Genomic DNA, 21,521 nt, shown 5'->3' with positions numbered 1-21,521 from the left:
GGATAAATTATTCATTGTTTTAACACGTGTACCTACCTAATGTAAAATAGGCAAATACGAGTACGTCAGGTACTTAAGACTAATATTATTGGTCCGAAATTAGCAGTAAACACTTATTTGAAATTTAAATACCTGTTCAAGAAGCAAAAACAAGATTCTTCACTGTTTATTAATGCTACTTAATTAATTGAAATCAGACTAGGTTAGACATCGTAATTAGTAAAACAAATATTTTGAATAACAAATAAGATTAAATATCACAACACATAAAACTGTTGTCCTGACTCGCTGTGAATGACGCGTCAATCAATAGAACAAGAGCGGGGTGAAGCTCGCAATCGTGGCCATTGGACGGGGACGAGACATACTCAATAATATAAGTAAAGAAATCACATATGTATTTACTAAATTACATCGCGACCTCACTAAGAACAGATGTTCTCGAAAGCCGACGAGCAGGTGAGTACACAACAGCCAAGACACAACACTGTCAGGAGTCACGTGATCTTCTACATAATATTCCACTCGTCTGTTAGCGACCGTAAACCGATACACAAGCTCGTGTCCATGTTTGTATGAGTTTCACGACCCGATTAATGATTAGCATTGTCGACTTGTCAAGCGCTCGAGCCGAGAAATCGCATTGTGTAGCGCCTTACCTACTACTGTCATTATTTCGTCATTTAGACGTAGTTGTAAGACGTGGTTTTCATTTTATTGGCATATCTTTTAGTGACTGTAGAGTTTGCAAACCCTTAGAATCATTTACCATTAATAGACAATACGGGCCAATAAAATTGAGATTAAACCGACGAACTAGGCACCTACACAAATCATCATCCTTTCAACTTATTCATCGCCCTGCTGAATATGGGTCTACATATAAATTAATGGATAATTAATGTATGGAAGAATATCTGTTTATCGTTTTTATTTTTCCATCAAATGCGCGGCCATTTTATTTTGCACACGTAAGCGCGAGTCTGGTACGCGGTGACGTAGACCAATGATACATAGCAACGTCTCTGCGCTACCGATAATCTGAACAAACCGTTCCAACTGAGCGCAGGAAATATATGAACAAAAGAATCGTTTCGAAAACAACATCGTATTCGCCTTTGATTTCAACAAAGGCATTCGCTTATATGTACAAAGACTGGATGGAACATTATTATGTGGCTCTTTATTATATCTTTTTATTAAGAGGCCGATATTGTTTTTTATTTTTTCTTTTTGCATTACTGATTTATGTTAATGTGGAACCAGTGAGTAATAGGTGAGGTAGTTAGCCCATCGTGATGAATACACTAGAAATTGAGGTCACCCCGAAAGATTAATACCGAAAAGACGGAACAGCGCGGCGGATTTAGCAGATTGGAGAAACTAGTAGATCTCCATGATGTACCCCGGCGTTAAAAAAATTGTATACTAACAATGGAGCAACTAGACTATTACTAGTCATTCCCTTCCACTACTGACTTTGTTTTATACTTGCAAAGTTGGTATTGCTGTTTAATAACTTAGTTAATACTATTGGTCGTTTTTGTAGTGTATATACAGGCTGAAATCGTTAATATTTTTTAGCACAGCGCATTTAGCTGTTGAATTAGTAAGGAATACTAAAAATTTTCGTCGTTTTTATATCATAATCCTAATATGTTGTATAGGTAGCTAATATGTTCTTTAAATTTTTACTCTTACGTACTGCTAATAATTTGGATTTCAGCCTGTATATAAAAAGAGATGTTAAAAAAAAACCATGTAACTGACCTTGGCGCCTAGGAAGCGCGCTTCCAGCAGCTCCTGCTTGCGGGGATCCAGCGCCGCTTGGAAGTGCTCCATTTTGACGCCGGCACCTACGCGTAAAAATTAAAACTAAAATATATATTTATACAGTTTCCATTTTATTACCTTTCACAGCTTGTTTAGATGGATATTATCTTAATTAAAATTTTATTCTTGTCATCGTGTCACGTTTATTTTTATATCAATAACAGTAATCAGTAATAATAAGATTCAAAACTTAAGGCCAAAACTTTTGTGGAAAAATTTAGTATTCCTGCAAAATTTTTATCTTAAAAAAAAAACAAATACTAGTTCATAAACACTTTTTAAGAATCTTTTTTTATGAGACACACTATATAAAAAATCTAAACAGAAAACTATCCCAAAGTAATGAATTAATGGCAGATAATGTACTAATGGTTTGGCCATATAGCTCAAAGAACCGACAATCGGATGGAAAAGAAATGTTTTTAAGAGATAACTTCGTACAGGCAAACGCAGTTAAGGAGGGACCCCTCTAGATAGAGTGACGACCTCAAATGTATTGCAGGGAATCAGTGGATGAAGGTAGCTCGAGACCATTCCTTATGACAATTTATAGGGGAGGCCTATGTTCAGCAGTGGACAGAAAATAGCTGATATGAAAACAATATCGTTTTGAAGGGTATCGTATCGTAATAAACAATTCGGTTTGAAGGGTGGGATATGGCGTGAATTTACAGGGTACAGAGGAATAACATCTGAGTCCTCAGGAATGGCAACGCATGGGGGGTACAAACATCATGGGCGAAATAGTATACTCTGTTATGTCCATGGTACTGCTCATGTCTATAGGCGACGGTTACCACTTTCCATCAGGTGGGCCGTCAGCTTGTTTGCCATTCTAAGTTGTATAAAAAAAAAAAAAAAAAATATGGTCGGGAATTCTTTTAATTTTCTGATTTGAGTCCCTATTTAAAAAAAAATACACAATATATACAGATGGGCAAAGCACCGGGTTTAAACCCGGTGCTTTGGTAAAAACCCAATAAACACCCATAAACTCCCATAATCACCCAAAAAAATAGGTTTTTACGTATTTTTTTGAAAATATGTAAGTAATACCAATAAATTATTTTTATAAATTGTATTGATCAATTCTACAATATTAAATAAAACGTTAACTAATAATATTTCAGGAAATTTTAAAAATCTATATATAATAAAATGAAAGTAATTAATTTTCAGTGTTTTCATGTTGCAGTTGATCAACATGTTGGCCTTTTGCTTCCCGTAGATACTTTAAAATTTCTTCATAACACCTCGTTCGCACACATGGCCGTATATATTTAAATTCTTGAGCCACTAACAGTCCGAAATACTCATTTCTTTTATCCTCTTCTCCATAAATTAAGCATTTAGAACAGTTTGTTTCTTCTTTCAGTAAATTTTCTTTTACTTTATCCTCGTTTTTTTTCTTTGTTGCGACGACGCTGGGTAAATCATCTGGACACTGGGTCTCACTATCACCAAATATATTTGGAGATCGGCTTCGGCTACGGCTTGGCAGACATTTTTTCTTTCTACAATTTTAAATTAAATTTATTAGAATAAATGCTTCGAACACACGCGATCTAAGTACCTTTTGTGTTTATTATACCTTACCTACCTAGGTATAAAAAGAGTACTTACGTAGATTTTCTTTTATTAACTGTTTTATACGAAGATCTTGATCTCTCAAATTAGCATCCATTTTACTTCCAGTGATTATCAACTAAATTAATAATCCACAAAGTATTAAATAACGTTTTTATGAAATATTTAGCACAAAAACAATACCCTTTAAATATCGATCGTCAGTAACTGTGGCTGACTTACCTATATTCTAGCAAGCAGGACTGCCAGATGTGAAGGGGAAATCCCCAATAAATTGTTGCATGTGACTGATGATGTGAGCATGTTCGTTTCATAATAAAAATGTTGCCAGGTAACCAAAAAGTCGTATGTTTTTGTGCGAATTACGATCATAATCTTTACGATCGTACATTAAAAAATAGACAAATAATAGTATGAGTACGATTTAAATCGTATATCTGTCAACCCTGCTAGCAAGACAGCGACAAAATCACGTTGCATAACAATGTAGCCCAAGCTTATATCTTATGAAATATACGGAAGAGATACGGACTTAGAAAAAACAGAAATGTTGTTCTTTGTGGAAGTCATTGATGAAATTCTATGTATTTTAGCCCGCAAACTTTCTTCAAACAAAAACAGCGCCATCTAGTATCGAGTTCTGTAATTATCTCTTTGTTTATGGATTTGAAGTAAGACCGCCACGCATGCAATACATTATGACTGGGGATTCCCCTATTCGTCGACGCTGAATATGAGGCGACGACAATCACTGTCAAACGTGTTCACTATTACTCTGACTCTGGTAACGTGACTTCCTGGTAACGTGTTAGGTAGGAAAAGCAGTAAAAAAGTGCATATTAAGGGAGCAGATTTGAAATAATATTTATACTTAACAAGAAATAATTAAAGGTAAGTGGATTTTTGAATGATACAATTATATCATGATCACTTAACAATTTTAACTTAAAATTAGATGTATTATTACAAGCTTTTATTTAGCTTGCGTTATGTAAATAAAAGTATGTAGGTATGTTCGTATGTTGATGCAATTATCCTCAATCCTCAACCGACTGGGATAAAATTTTCCATACACGTTTATTTTGGATGATAGTGCATAGTTAGCTGAGAGTCGTCATTGGATAATAATGGTCGATAGCCTAAGATGTGTACTAGATATTTATTTTTAACATAATATGCGTAAGTACCTAATCGAATTAAAGAAGTTGCTGAGAAAAATACAGAACAATACGATAATAAACTAGCGTCTGCGTTTAATCCTCCGAGGAGATGTAATTTTACAAAGGTTTTTTGTATTTATTTTATTATTTTTTAATAAATTTATTGTAAATAACAAGAAATAATCATTGTAAAAAAATAGGCACTCTATTGTTGAATTTTCGTCAGACCAACTAATCATCGTTCATTTTTTTAGGTTCAATGGGGAGACCTAAAGATTTACGCATATGGGAGCACTACCGTACTTTACCAAACAAGTCTGTTTCTTGCAAGCTTTGTAATAAGGTCTACAAATTCAGTAATGCTGCCAAAATGCTTCAATATCTTATCACTTGTCCAAAATCTCCAGAAACATTAAAAGACTCTATGAAACTTATAAAAGATAGCTCGTCCAAAACCAAAATGTCTGGACTGTCAGAGATAGAGACAAATGATTCTTTTATAAGCCCCTCGTCGTCTGCTAACACTACAATAAATGCTGAGTTTCAAGACACCGATGATCATATAAAAACAGAATTAGCGAGAGCTATATTTGTAACAGGGACGCCATTATCGATGGTGCAACATCCTTTATGGATACAATTTTTCGAAAAATTGCAACCAAAATTTAAAATACCTTCACGTAAAGCTTTAGCGACAAAATACTTAGATAAAATATATAGAGAAATGCGTTTTGAGTTAAATGAGGAACTAAATGCTTGTAGTTACTTACACCTTCAGTGCGATGGCTGGTCTAATTTAAGAAATGAAGGAATAATAAACTTTCTTATATCAAAACCTCAACCTGCATACGTTAAAAGTTTGAATACAGAAAGTAATCCTCACACTAGTGAATACCTTAGCCAAGAAGTTGAAAAAGTAATGAAAGTGTATGGAGCAAATAAGTTTCTTGTACTTATTGGCGATAACGCTAGAAATATACAAAAGGCATTCGAATTAACAAAACTCAAATATCCACATGTTGTTCCTCTCGGTTGCTGTGCACATATCCTTAACTTGTTGTGCCAAGATATTGTAAAGATACAAGAAGTAACTGTGTTTATTATGCAAGCCATAAATATAATAAAAACTGTTAAAAGGAGTCAACGATTAAGTTCCTTGTTGATAAAATCAAGGCAGGGTGAAGATTCTACACAAACACTAAAATTGCCTTGTGCTACAAGATGGGGAAGTCATGTTACTTCGTTAAAAAGTTTGAAAGCAAATAAGATAGCTTTGCAAATATTAACAGTTAGAGAAGATGTGGTAATTTCAAGAGATATTAAAGATTTAATTCTAAGTGATGATTTCTGGACGAAGACAGGGTAATGTATAAGTATTTTGGAACCAGTCACTGAAAGCATATTTTACTTAGAGAGCGACCAGAATCGTTTGCATCGCACATACATTACATTTAGAGATGTACAAGCTAAGATACGTTTTGCATTAAATGAGATTTCGACATTGAGCGAAGAAAGCAAACAGCAGATTCTAACATCAGTATCTTCAAGATGCAATATGGCAATGAGGCCAATACATTTTGCAGCATATATTCTAGACCCCAGGACTCTAGGAGTCGAACTTACTCAAGAGGAAGAACTTAAGGGTATGGAGTTTATCTACAATTTAAGCCAACACTTAAGTTTGTCAAATGTAATGGCAGATTTGGCGTGTTATAAAGCTAAAGAAAACTTTTGGGCCAGAGGATTTGTATGGAGCTCATTAGATAGCATTGAGCCCCTAATATGGTGGAAAGGTATTTGTGGTTCCACTGAGTTAAGCAAAGTAGCGATTCGTATTCTATCAGCTCCCTGTACTTCGGCAGCCACTGAGCGTTCCTTTAGTATCCAAGGCTACATACATAATAACAAAAGAAATCGACTTACAACTGAAAGAACTGAAAAAATTTCATTCATTTGTTATAACTGGAATCTTAAACATAAAGCTGAATGCGAGGACATTCAGTTTAATGAAGAAAATACCTTAGAAGCTTTCATTGAGCAAGTAAATGAACATAACAGTTTAGACGAAATAGAGCCTATCGAACCTATACAATTCATCGCTTGTAATAACTCTGAATCTGACAGTGATTGACTGTAGTTTTACATTTTACTTTCATCTCTTTCTTAATAAACTCAAAATCAAATTAAAAGTTTTTTATTCTGTAGGCTGCATAATAATATTGTCTATGTCCAGTATAGTGGACGTCTTGCGGCTGAGATGACGATGATGAAGTACAAAATCATAAACACCCAAAAATTTGGGTGTTTATGGGGTTTAAACCCAATAAACCCAAAACACCCGGTTTTTACCCACCAGACTTTAAACCCACCCAGGTGGATTGCCCATCTCTAACAATATATGATTTACACAAAATGTACAACAGGTACATGTTAAAATCAACCTATCAAGAAAAAAATAACGGAGAGAGACCTTGATCTTCTAATAAATTATATTATTAACATGAATCCGAAGACACCATTAGTCATCGCCATGGTAGTTATGACATATTGCATCATTATAATAATATGCGCAGTAATTTCCCAACTATTACATATAAAAATAAGAGGTACTGTTTTATATCACCTGGATTGGCAAACAGTGACCGGTTCACCGGATAGACAGTGGTAACCGTCCCCTATGAATATGGACAACACAATAAATATTGACTATACAGTGACGCACATGTTATCATCCATGCTTTGTCATATCTGGGAACGTTTGTCTGTTAGGATAGTACCTACTAATGTCAAGCAACTTGCAAAGGAGGTCTTCAATTCGTCTGAATTCATTTGTAAATTATATTACTCAATTACGTCTGCGCTTCTGGTATGTTTTTCCCAATTCTTTTTGCAATAATTGAAGTTTACTCCCATGGTTGGGCTTATATTGATTACATTTGTCGTTTTGTTGTTAAATTGTAATTTTTCTTTGCAAATCAAAAACCTGCTGGTTGATCTGGAAGACCTATTTGTAGATATACAGTTCCAAATTTTAAATTCAAATATTTTCAATGAGCCAATAAAACATCTAGTTCATTGATGCGCGAGTTTATGATTAAAATTGCTTTTTTGTAGAGCAAAATGTGCTTATTTATAAACTAGCGAAATTATTGTCTAGATCAGCTTATAAGATATTTCAAGTTCTGTATAAAAGATACAGCTAAAGTATAATAATGATGCATTGGGTTTTAATACAATTTTAATTTTTTTAACAAATTATATTTATTTTTTATAATAAACAAAACATCAACACACGTTCTAGGACAATTTTGTATACAAAAGCAACTATTATTTTATTAAGGCAAGGAGCGACATTAAACAGAATCAAATAATTTATTAACTTGACCTCATAATTAATAAAAAAAATGCAGTACTAGTACAATTATTTATAATGTAGGGTACGGTTTCTTAATGCCAACTTTGATATATGAAAGCAACAATTTGATATACTAGTTTTCTGAAGAAGTATGAAATTGAATTATTTCATTATTAATCATATTACAGAAAGAAGTTATTGTAATTATTATTTAAATTTCTAGAAAATTCACATCTCCCCGCTTAAGAAGAGGAGATGGCAAACTAACCCCCGGCAGAAACACAGTCGGCCGGGGTTCAGGACCCCAGGGAGAGAAACCGGCGTACAATGCGGGCAGAATCTAAGAGCACCGCTTTCTGCATCTTTACCGGGAGTGAGCCGCCTCGGAATTGTAATTATTATTATTGTTCACGTACTTGGATTTACACTTGTGTTAGTACTATATTAATTTTGTAACAATTGAAGTCACAAACTCTCATTACGGAATTAAATGCTACTTGTAGCGAAACAAAATCTGAAGTCTACCATGAAATGATATACCGAATTTTCGATCTCCATTTCGTTTTTTTGTTTTTACCGAAATCAACCCAGTAAATGCTTAACATTTTGTTCGCTATAAATCCTATTATAATAGCCCAAAGGAATGATATAGGAACACTTTAATTGATATGTATTATGTTACTTTAACATCAAATTTGTGTTTTATTCGACCCCGAAATTTCGGAAAATAATTCATGGTAGGTTTTCCTCCGTTTGTATACATACGATTACGCATTCTAAAATATTTTTAAGAGACATTAAAAAAAGTGTTCTCAATTCGATATTTTATATTTTGCGATTACGTCTTTAATTTTAAACCAATTTAATGATTATTTTTGTAATGAATAGGGTTGGTCCATTGTTTATTTTGTGACGATAGAAGTTACTGTTAAAAAATTATTGTGAAGCGAAATTTATCTAGACATATTTCGCGTTCTATATTCAAATATTTCATCAATCTTAACGTGTCTATGGAACATCTCATTCAATCATACATACACCACGCTCTTCGTTATAAGTGTGCTTATGTGTATGTGTGTGCCTGTGCGTGCGCTTGGAGTTCAAAAAAGAGTTTTTTTTTAAATAACTACCATATTCTACAAGTATAACAGACTGCTGACAATAGATACTTTAGCAGTTTTGTTGTAAAAGACAAGGGATATTGTGAGGGATTTTTTAATTCGAAGTCAATTATTTATTTTTCAAAAAGAAGATTGACAATATACAAATTAATTAATATTTAAAAAATATACATCTTTTGTATTTCTAAAAAAATATTAATAATGATTTCGATAGGGTTACCAAAAATCGATTGATATTGTAGAGCATCAAGGGGTGAAATTTTAAAGGTCAAATGTATCCGAGACGTGTGTCATTATAGGATTTTTTTTTATTGAGACTTTTACCTATACGAGATAAATAATCTGAATAAGATCTATGAATAATTTAGAGTGGGTACAAAGAATATTCGTTCTATAAGAATTGGCAACGAGGGGGTCGGGGGAGGGTTTTTGGCGCAGTATCTGGAGCAGACAGTCGAGTTGCGAGAAGTTAGGTACGGTTATTTATATATACATATATATCTCTATATACGTATGTATGTTCAATGTACATATCGATCGCCTCCCCGGGCCACTCGCCACTATGATCTCACCTCCATCCTTTGCGACACCCTTCCTCCCTTACTCCTCTTCCTACCGCATCACCCCTGACGCCTGTTACTCTCGTTGTTGAGACTCACCCGCGTGATTAATTTGCTGTTTTTTATTAACTAATTTAATATTTATTTAGAAAATACTTTTGATTATACAAACTGAATTGAAAATGACAATGACAACAAAGAAGCAAAAATATTCAAACTTCGACACGGTTACGAAGGAGATTTCCTAAAGTCGATATATACAACAAAAGGGTGGCTTGGGTTCTAGTCTAGTCAGTCTAGACTAGTATAAATTTAAACCCCTTTGAACACTAGTATATACGAGTACTAATATAAAAATACGTTCATCGTATTAAGATTAATGTAGAACTAAGAAAAAGAGAACTCTATCAATTGTAAAAATAATTATAAAACTCGATTTAGAATTGATATTATGTATTGTGTAACTATAAAAAAAATAGATAAACTAAGAATTTCCTTCATTTTAAAGTCTCTTAAAAATAATATCTTGATGTGGTAAACAGCGTAGGTATGTAATCAGCATAGGTATATGTAGTGAAAATATGTAACCCTATACAAAATTCTAAATAACACCACGTTTACATTGAGTTTCTGTAAAATGGACGGATTGCGATGCTGTTTTTAATAGACGTTCTCGCATTAAATATTGTAGTTACAGGTAGCGAAAATCAGTTAACCCGTTTCTATACAATTAACAATAACTACATTGGTACTTTTAAAATTCTTTACTACTGAACTACAATTCGGTTGTTTCCTTTTAAAATATTTAACCGACTCAAAAAAGGAAGAGGTTCTCAATTTAGTTGTATTTTTTTATGTTTATTATCTCAAAACTTAGTTTTTTCTCTGAAAGGATATATTTTCAATTGGTGCCACAGAAATTTCATTAAAATCGGTTCAATAGTTTGATTTATAAATAAAAAAACTGGGTTTATCTACGATTGAAGACGGTGCTTATTTTTGTGGAACAAAATTTATTGGTTTACGTAAAATTTAATTTACCTCATAGAAACAGTAAAAGCCATTATTATCGTTGTATTTCTATGAAAACATTTACATTTCTGCTATCAACAAGGTCAGTAACGAGAGCTTGCTATTGGAAGTTAACTTTTGTCCTTGCAAAAATATACAGAAAATTTTGGCGACAGATACACGATGTCGATATATGATGCCAATTGTCTATAGTTTGTAACGATTTCACCTCTACTACGAGTTTTAAAATAACGTTATTAGTTTACAGTCTAATTATCATAAAAAAATTTCAAAGAATATCTAAGTCTATAAACTTTGGTTTGTAATCACATATTAATGAAAAAATAACCGAGTGATAAAAAATGTTTGCAGTTACACATTATGCCAAGTTTTAATATTTACTTATTTAAGGCAAACTTACAACATTAACAACGCCTATGATAATTACACAAATAAATATTATATCAGGGAGTAAAGTTTACACAGATACTTAGTGCAAGTGAAGAAAACGCACAAAAAGAAACAACTATTGAATATTATAGCAAATATACCACATTCAGAAAAATTATGTCATAATGAAATTAAGTAACCTTTTTAACAATATATATCACAATATTTAATTGTAAAAACAACCGGATTTACTTACGTGTATATCTGTCGAGAATGCTCGACTAGTTCTACAAATACACGTGTGTCAATCTGGTTATTATTACAATTACAATAGAAAGTGTACTAACGGAACTTAACAATATAAAAATATATTAAATATATATAACAACCACTTTACCTATGTATTAAGTATGTTAATTAAATACGAAAACGATTCGATGACATTGTAAATGAACTTAAAAATTGACACCATTCGATAATGAAAATTACAAACAATTCTAACAACTGAATATGATACGATGTATGATGTTACGATTTTCGTTATGGCAATCAGGATATATACTCTTTTAGCCTATAAAATTTATTAATAGGTAAGGTTAATTTTTCAATATGAAAATTCTAAAAACAGCATATTGTATGTGATGTATCTTTACTGAAACAAAGAGGTTTTATGAAAACAGAAAATTAAATATAATTTATGTCAGCTATTATGTTTAAGACCCTATATTATTATGATATTACGTACGATTCTATACAAATAATTTTCAATAAAAATGACATATGTAAGTAATACACGATTATATCAAAATACATTTAGTGACGAAATAGGTATTATTTCTCTTAGGACAAGGACAGAAGAATTGTTAGATATACATATCGCTCAGTTGTCTGTTTAACAAGTGGCGATTTATTCACGAGATTGTTTTGTAAACACATTAAATTAAATAAAAATATTTGAATTTAGAATATGGTATTGCATCTAATAAATTTTCCTTCGTAACAAGCAGGATTTGCTCTATATAATGGCAATATACATGTACTTATTTAATTAGTCACTCACCAGTTACTACGAAACCAGCTTGCGAGCCTAGTGCAGTATTAACTGATAACTAAATTGTGTACCCGCATTTTTTTAATAAAATTTATTATATTTATATTTATTATATACTATCTTCAAGTGTCATTTTTTAAATCGGTTAAGAGATTTTCAACCTTACCTATTAAAAATAACAATTAAATTGTAAAAGTTATTTTAATTTAAAAACTAAACTACTGAAGTGATTTTGATAAAATTTCTATGAAACCAATTCGTAAATATATCGTTTCAGATGAAAAACGAAATAATTTTTCTAATCGGTTTACAACTGACAGAGTTATGACGTATCAAACATAATCAAAATACAACCGAATTGAAAACCGCTTCTTTTTGAAGTCGGTTAAATAATCAAATATTTCCTGTTTTGTTATTATAGTTTAAATAATTTATAGATGAGTATATCTATTTCTGAAAGTTACATAAAAATTACAACTTGCTCCAATAGTCAATCGCACTTGTGACGACAAATAGTGTTCCACAAAAAAATTAAAATGTTTCAAAAACATCGTCATCATTTATGGCAAAACCAATTATTCTGATATAAATACTAAGCTACCAGAACCGATTTTGATAAAATTTCTAGTGAACCGATCTGTAAGTATATCCTTTCAGATAAAATAATATATTTCTAAAGCGATTTAGAACTGACGGGGTTATGAGGTAACAAACATAAAAAAAATACAACTGAATTGAGAACCCTCCTTCTTATTTAAATTAGTTGAAAAAGCCAACTTCAATTGTGGAAAAATGAGTTATTTTGATCGAAAAACTAAATTATTAAACCGATTTTCATAAAATTTCTATGGAACCAATCTGTAAGTTCGCCGTGTGATTCGAAAGGAATATAATGGTCAAAGGATGGACCAGCACCGTCCCTGTTAAAACATCACAAGTCTCGCTGCAGTTGCCAACCCGTCTGCCAAGCGTGGCAACCACTGGCAAACCCCCAATAGGGAATTATGTTCAGCAGAGGACAGTTAACGGCTGATATTGGAATATGCTCCCAGTCGTCGGAACACATAGGATATGGGTGGGATGTAGGTATAGACTGGGCGGCAGATAGTGAATTGGTTCATGGTTGGAGGTATGATTTAAAGGAAGTTTTAGTAGAGGATCAATGAGTGGATATTGTATCAGAATCAGAAGTATTTGATGCTATGTGATGATTAGAAGCAAAAGCGTATGGTTAAGTTGGATGTAAAGGTTTAATGTGAGTTGAGGTTTAATATTCTTATATTCATCTTTGAGATTTTGGTGGAGAATGAGGTCCAATGACAATGAACTACGGTGGGGATAAGTTTCGAGATGACGTGATGTCATGATGTGATGTCATGATGTGATGTATTGATATGAAGTAGTGATGTGATGTAGCGGGTTGATGTAGTGATGTGACGTAGTGAACTGGTGTAGTGACGTGATGTAGAGATGAATGAATGAATAAATGGTTTATTTTCTCTTCACAAAATGTAGAATAAAGTGACAACTTGAGGTACAATTTGACATGAAGATCAATTTTGTGAGAGACTGGTGCTTGCGGTAGGTTTAGAAAAACCTGTGTTACAAGTCACCAGCGCCCAATCTCCATGGACTGCACAATTACAAGGCAACCAATTAGTGTAATAATACAGAGATAAAATAATGATATATAAAATGCAAGAAAAAAACTTAACATTAAAACTTATTTCTAATATATAACTTAGGCAAAGTTAATTACAAAATACAGACTATGTGTGCGTGTGCGTGTACGAGATGATGTGTGTGAGAGATGTGAAGTCATGATGTGATGTAATGACGTGATCAAGTGATGTGAAGTCGTACGAGAAGGATGAGGGGTGCAAACGACGGGTTAAGGATGGAAGTGCCTATATTGTTTTGTACTATTACAGAATTATAGTAGCTATCATTTTATAACTAGGTATTATAACAATCCCAGGTTACGATTAAATAAGTAGTTATAATTACATTGCACATAAATCGGCAGAAATGTAATTTAAAATAATTAAATTAATGAAATCATTAGAACTTAATTGTTGTTAAAATTTTCCGATAGACAACAACAGAGTTATATAGTTGAGTTGCGTTACAACTACATTGTAATTAGTTACAGTTTGACTACGACTGCACTTATGTCAAAACAAAAACAATTCGATTACCATTAGATTAAATTATGTTACAGTTACACTGAACAGCTAAACCTTGCCCGGGTCATGTTGCCGTTCAATAGGCAAAATAAAAAGAAAAAATTTGGTGGCCCAATCGCCGCCCCTTTTGAGAACCGATAGCTATATTTTATATAATACTAGTACTAGACTTGCTCTTGATTTCATCTCTATAATCATCATAATATAAAGTAATAATATTATTAATTAGGTTTTTTGTTTATAAACATGTATATCGTTTTAAATAAAAACCTTTAAGTTTTACACAAATAGAAGGGTTAAGCTATAATATATAATATACTATAGTATTCAAGATTTGCTCAACCTATTATGATAAAACATACTCTGTAATCTCAAGAAAAACCTCATTAGGAAAATTATCCCACAGAATATTTGGGATAGGACAATGTAAAAATCGCTCATAATGCCTGACTTAGATTGTGCGATTGTTAGGTTAAAACCTAGCACCCTAGAGGGCGTCACGATGAAGTTCATTCTGCCATTTTATTATGATGATGTAATAGACTAATTCTAAAAATATTCTGCATAAAATTTAGGTTTTTTGTTTATTTCTAGCTACCCTAGACAATTTTTGCAAAAAATAAACTAATTACTCAACTTTATTTTCCCAAATGTTTTTTTGATCCTTATAATTTTATTAATAATACTTTAAATTATTTTATGTCGAATAATAAGTATAATCTTTTTTATCATTCTCGATTAAAATTAGTACAAATCAAATCCAACTCAAAAACCTTTTTGAAAAACTTTCTTACGTGACTTCAAATAACAGAAAATTTTCTCAAGTCTGAAAAAGGGCAAAATTTTTTCACTTTTCTTATAGTAAGTACTAATTCACTCGTATTCTGAGTACATTTTATTGACAAATTCGATATTTAGTGACGTAATGAACAAGATTATTCATATTATGTGAGTATCACAAAATTACCGAATACAGTGTTGTTGTAAAAATTTTGCTTGGGAATGAGTGGATTATGATTAGGTATCAAAGATTTTGAGGGTCAAGAGAGTAGTCGAAACACATGTAGGCCACATACACATAAAGGCCAGGTGTTTGGCATGAGGGTATCTTTTCGAATTTTACTTCTCATGCATTGATGTAAATAGGAATCCCTTGAAGTTCTAGTCGCCCAATAGTTTTAAGTGGTATATTTTCCTATTAAAATGACAACTCGATAATGATAGATAGTCCAAAATAAAAATAGTAACAATAAATTAAGTCGTTCTTTAGTAACAATACTTGGATGTAACCACGAACTGCCATAACTGTCAAATGTTAACTGTACAGTGTCGTAAAAGTGCCGCGCGCAATGTTTGTTGTTATGAAAAGGTCTGTGGAGATGTGTGTGATGTGGTAGTCTACGAGCGCTCGAGCGCCGCCGTTGCCGGCGAGCAGAATGCCCGCGGCCGTCATTCACTGCGGACACCCACCCTTGCAGCGGGAGTTGCGGCGGCCGCGCTCGTTCGGTCGATCGCTCATGGCGAACGACTCTTTGAAATGCATCTTCCGACTCCACTCCGCACTCCATCCACATTCAGGTGTAGCATGGGCACGCTAATACACAATCCGCTCACTTATCACCACACGTCACTGTTCCAATAAAATCAAACCACTCTGACGTTTCGTCCGTCTGTCACCCGCCGTGACACGGACTCGTTACGTACTCAGGAACGTGCCACATTTTCGACGAACCGAGAAAACTAGCTAACAAAGTTTCATAGGCGCGAACCGATGCGACATTCGGCCTCGGGCGCGGACTGGCGCGCGATGCGAACGGCCGCCGCCGCCGCCTCCGCCGCGAGACCGGACCTCGCGTCTCGGGGGCGAGGATGCGGGAATCGGCTTCGGCGCAATACCCGTCACGAAAATAATAGGAACAGCGAGTGCACCTCAGAGGCGCGACGCGACGCGGTCGGTGCGAGCGAGACGCGGATAAACACCAGACTGTTTACTTACGGTGTTCGAACGCGGGGCGGCATGGCGGGGCGAGGGGCTATCGCCTGCAATCCGCGCGGTGCAATTACTGCCTGTAGAACCACAAATCCATCCCAACTCGAATAAGAACCAGGTTATATTTGCAATAAAACAAAGACTAGATATTTCAATAACAACATGTACTTATTGAATTGCTACTGACGACGTTTTACAAATTCGTTCATAAATTCACGTTGTAACTGGGTATATTTACTGTGCCAACTGCTAGTTGACACTAACTTGTCGATAGAAGGAATAAAATTTTAGAGATTTAGTAAGTGTCTATATGAATAATTATTTCTCATGCAGATATAAATAATACGAGAGATAATACGAATGCCTAAATATAGTAGTAACAAATACTAATATTTTTTATAGATACCTGACATCTGTTAGAAAAACCTGTTGTGCTGAAAGGTTTCAAAGCCAATTAACAAAATAAATATTATTTATAAAAAATCTATATGTAAAAAATATTTTCATTATAAATCTATTGTACGTAGGTAGTTACGTAGATACATCTAAATGCCTTGTGCACAGTACAAAATTATTTAATGCTAGCGGCTGCGGCTGGTTATTGAAATTTAAGGAGCAATGAGCATGAGCACCTTGACGATCAATCGGCGAGAGCTAATGCTGTGCATCGAGCGGTGGTGACTGCATTCCGACGCCCCTGCCGCGGACCGCGGGCCCTCACCCCCCGTCCTTCCGGAGCTCGTCACGTGACGCGCCGATTAGCCGACGAGTGCGCCACCGCGACCGAAATAGAGCGCGCACATACAATCTCGCATCTCGTTCAACTCGACTAAACTCTCACGCCTCTTCTTTTCAGTTGTCTACCGCTTACAATCTCATCACAGTGTACATACTATCTAGCTACTGCCGCGTCATCGGCTATGGTTTGCGATTTGCACCCGTAATGAGTGTCGCTACATTCGCGATCAGCACCCACTTTCAAACGATCCAACCAATAAGCGTTTGAAATAGATAGCAGTAGCAACCTAAAAACACCTAAGCATGTCTAGTTATAAGTTTATATCCGAAAGTAGATCAAATCTGAATTTATAACAAGTATAGAGAAAACATTACCGTATGCAACAGATAGATAATCTTCACTAGCTGCCATTATCGAGTTACGTTAAAAGTGTTGCTAGATACGTATGTAGATCGACATACCTAGCAACTACCTAATTAAGTACTTACGTACCTACTTAATCACTCATACGTCATTTAATTGCATTCCTACATAATTCCTATCATAAATATTTTTGAACATCACAGGTTTAAATCTTTGTTAAGTACAGCTTTATTATAACTTTAAATAGAACTAACGGAACTAATTATAATATAGGTAAAAATTATAAGCGTCGATAAATCAATTCGGCGGCGCGGCGCGGCGACGCCGCAGCGTCGTAGCAGCGTAATATTGAGTATTAGAAATTGAAATTGACTTCATCAAGAGGACTGTTCGCTAATTGTCATCAACGGGTTAAAAACCATAAGTGATCACCGAATAATAAAAAGCACATTTAACCTAAATATTAAACTGGAAGTCTTACTTGTCTGACGAAGTTTGACCTTTACTAGTAAATTAGCTAACGATCCACCACAGTAATAATTGTCGCCTGTAGACATGAACTGCAACATGGATAGAACTGGTATTATTCATCCATTGTAAGCCTCATGCATCTGCAGGGGGGAAGGGTATACATTTCCCCATTACTAACGACGAATAGATGAAAAGAGTGTGTTGTTAGCAATGGAGCAAATCCCATTGCTGGAAATATACTCAATCATGTCGACTTCACTCTGGTTATATCATAGTTAATGCTTATGGAATTCGTCGCTATGGACTAATTGACCTGCTTTCATCCTCAGCGTACTAGTGCAAATTCAGTTTATAGCGGATTACCCTATCTGAATTCCTGAGAAGTAACGAACTAAGAATCTCCGATAAATCTGATATTTTGAATATTATTGAGAAGTTTTAAATTTATGATGGATAGTTGTATACATTTAAATGACAAATTGACAACTAAAAATACTATATTGTCGATAATGTGACTTTATCATTATCGACAATATATGTATTTTGTATAACATTGAAATGGCTATTAAACAGGTTAAAATAGTAGTGCTTTTAGCACTAGAAGTAGGAATTACAAAATAAACGATTGAAAGTAGGTGAAAAACCGGTTTTTCAGAAGATCTATGATATTTTAATTCAAAATTCCCGTGTATGAGCGATAAAGTCGCGAGTCATTACGACGGCGCGCCGTGTTGTACTCGGCGGCAGCGTGTCAAGAAAATACGTGTGACGCTGGCACGGCATTCATTCATATCCAATTAGTTTATTATATTTATAAGCAAATTAAAATTTTAAATAAGTAGATACATCACGTTTCCAAAAAAATAATAAAAACGAACGCTCTTATTCATAAAAATGTCAAACCTCTTAGCTATTGAAAAGTTTCGTCCTTTTCTTTTGCTCTAATTTCTGCTTGGCAAACAGTAACAAAACACTTTAATAGATAAAATAGGTTTTTAGGACGTTTTAATTTTTATGAATAAGGGGGAAACAGCCAATGTTATACAGAACTATACTTAAAGATATGTCGCACATTGCACTTCTTGTATCCACGTAAATAGGAAGTAAAAGAGCAAATACATAGAACAAAAGGTTGGTATGTTATGTACTTGCACAATGCGAAATATCTATCTATATAAATAAGCAAGACAAATATGTCTATGTAGAAGTTTCTAAATAACGCGTACAGGCGAAGGGCCTCATTGTGTGTGTGCGAGCGAGTTGGGTCGATGGACGCAGAGCGCGCTCCGTGGCGACAACTCTAATGACCACATCATATTTTATTTAAATATTACCGTTTATACGATAAATTATTGTATACGTATACATTATTTAGAAATAACTCATATATTAATTTATTAAAATTTTTAAGAAGAACATAACGTAGAATCGCTCGCGCTCAATGATAAATAAATTATATCTGAACATTATACTGTCGATTATGAATACGTTGGATACAAATACCGACCTGATACAAAAATAGAGACGTCAAAAATAAAACGAAGCGAGGAAATAATGGCACGCTCCCAACGAGGCAACACAAAGCAGAGCAGACGAGTGGTATGGTATGGTAACTATGACGCGACGATAATTCCTACAACGTTGTTGACGAGCAATGATCAATCTAGGCTAAGTATTTCTATTTCGTAGCAACAACGCTCATTTTAAATAACTATATATACAGATTGCAGGTATTTATCTACCTACATTAATTTATTAAAAAGTTTTTACGAATGTAATTTTGCAAAGATCAAGCAGTTACTTGAATCTCAAAATAAGTAATAAAATCATAAAGAAAATCATCGTACTGGTAAGATTTTTTCACCAGTTTAGACTTTGGTCAATGTGTATTATAAACGTTTGCAAATCACGAAAGGCTGCCGCACTTAACAACAAGAAAAAGACGACAGGATCAATACAGGCTGCAAAATGTACACGTGATCGCGTCACTATATAACTCCCTCGCACCACCGACCGCACCCCCTAAGCACCCATTCCCCCCGTACTTCGATGTCGACACCAAAGGATTTTTTACGGTCAGTGTTGGTTTTGGAGATACCTCATCAAAATCACAAACTTATAATAGCAAAAAAAAAAACTGTTTTTTTTTTGGACTAAACTGATCAAACAACGTTAATAAAAACTTTAAAATACCTACCAATCACCTTTTATTCAATTCATTGTAGTGTTTAAGTCCGCAAGTTGACAAACGTAGTATAAACCAGTTCCCGTGGGCGAAAGGCGACGGACAGCCCATTGCCACCGCCGCCCCAGATAGGGTTGTCGATTACAAATATCTAAATAATACGTGTGAACAATTTAATAAAATAACATTCATTATACCAATTAAGCATGTGTACATACTACATATGACTGACTATTATTCTACGGACTAGTCGTTAAAAGTTAGTTTATTTCCAAATTTTTATTTTATTAGAATGGAACAATAAAGATACGCCAATGTTAGTTGTATTTTATATATTTGAAATTTATTACTATTAATAAATGAGTTACTAAAAATATTGATTGCGCAGAATTCTTTTATAGTTTAATAAATAAACGATAATATAATCTAAAACTGAACTGTACCTACGAAAAACCTAAGCCAAGATGAAAGAAATAAATTTCCTATTCTGATTGTAAATCGATAACATCGGATAGTGGCAGCGGCCACTACAGATCAAAGACAATGCTAAGCTTAGTATTCACGTACCATCCTAATGAAAGAATTTACGAAACAGATCTCAATAAAAATTTCTTGATTTCACTTGTAACCCTGATAGATTTAAAAAATGAACATTTTAATGTTTAATAATTATTTTGCATATCTTTCAAAATATCTTTAGTTTTCCATGGTGCGAATGCAACTTAATGAAGAATACCAAAATCATGCCAAATATAGGTTTAAATCGTTGTATCGGCCAAACAAAACAGATTTCTCTATCAAATTACCACTTGTAAATCACTATTGTGACAAACAAAAATTATTTTCTTGGAGGCAGCCAAATAAAGTTCTGCATACTGAGTAAAAATAAGTTGCTGTGTGTACTGTGTTAAAAATGTTTGGTTGATCTTAGAAAAAAGTAATGTAGGTACTGTTGTGGTATATTCAGGATCTGTAAATGGACAAGTTCACTATCAAATAAATGATTGGCAAAATTTAGTTACATCAATATTTTTTTATTACGAAGTTCGATTCACCCTTACACAGCTCTAAACACTTCAATCTTCTGTAGCTTCTGAAAGATTCGTTACTCACCGTGCTAGTCAGATCTAGCTCCAGCTGGTTTCCTTTTTTCGAAATTTGGATAAGTAACGTTTTCATGAGAAATTTTTAATACTGAAGACGCGATGAAAACAGCTTTAGAATTCAGGGATCCTGAATTCTAAATCCGAATCCGATCAGAGATAAGTGACAAGTGTTATAATATGAAAGTATTTTTTTCTATCAACTTCATTTGAATTTGTTAAATGAGTTAGGCACGAAACGTTACAAATGAACTGACCCATCTTCTTATATTTTTTCCATACCATACAGAAAAAATAATCACTTATGTAAAGAAAATTATAACAATTGCTTAAAATCACTCTTCAACTTTCTATTGCAAATGCTATCTTACAGTTTCTTTATGATTGAGATCTCTTCAAGTTAAACTTGGATAAAT

General features: G+C 33.8%; 2 protein-coding genes across 7 annotated transcripts in view; one reads left to right on the top strand and one right to left on the bottom strand.

The window, feature by feature from the left end:
• Window positions 1-21,521, bottom strand: part of LOC113517563 (serine/threonine-protein kinase tousled-like 2) — a 60,820-nt gene that overhangs the window by 27,729 nt on the left and 11,570 nt on the right. For 2 of the 6 annotated variants that reach the window (XM_052901626.1, XM_052901629.1), the window contains exon 3: window positions 1,771-1,856. The exons of 1 other annotated variant lie outside the window; for it this stretch is intronic. In XM_052901626.1, coding sequence (XP_052757586.1) covers window positions 1,771-1,856 — 86 coding nt within the window. Of the gene's footprint in view, window positions 1-1,770; window positions 1,857-15,724; window positions 16,232-21,521 lie in introns of those variants that run through there. 3 more of the 6 variants (XM_052901628.1, XM_026902268.3, XM_052901627.1) reach the window with 3 other exon arrangements.
• Window positions 3,480-5,948, top strand: LOC128202205 (uncharacterized). Its single transcript, XM_052901635.1, has 2 exons — window positions 3,480-4,311; window positions 4,835-5,948. The coding sequence occupies exon 2, from the start codon at window positions 4,840-4,842 to the stop codon at window positions 5,944-5,946; it is 1,107 nt and encodes a 368-aa protein (XP_052757595.1). The 5' UTR covers window positions 3,480-4,311; window positions 4,835-4,839; the 3' UTR covers window positions 5,947-5,948.

The sequence above is a fragment of the Galleria mellonella genome, unplaced genomic scaffold, assembly GCF_026898425.1.
Source record: "Galleria mellonella isolate WM207_F2 unplaced genomic scaffold, CSIRO_AGI_GalMel_v1 utg78, whole genome shotgun sequence".
Taxonomy (NCBI): domain Eukaryota; kingdom Metazoa; phylum Arthropoda; class Insecta; order Lepidoptera; family Pyralidae; genus Galleria; species Galleria mellonella.
This window is presented reverse-complemented; position numbering and strand designations above follow the sequence as displayed.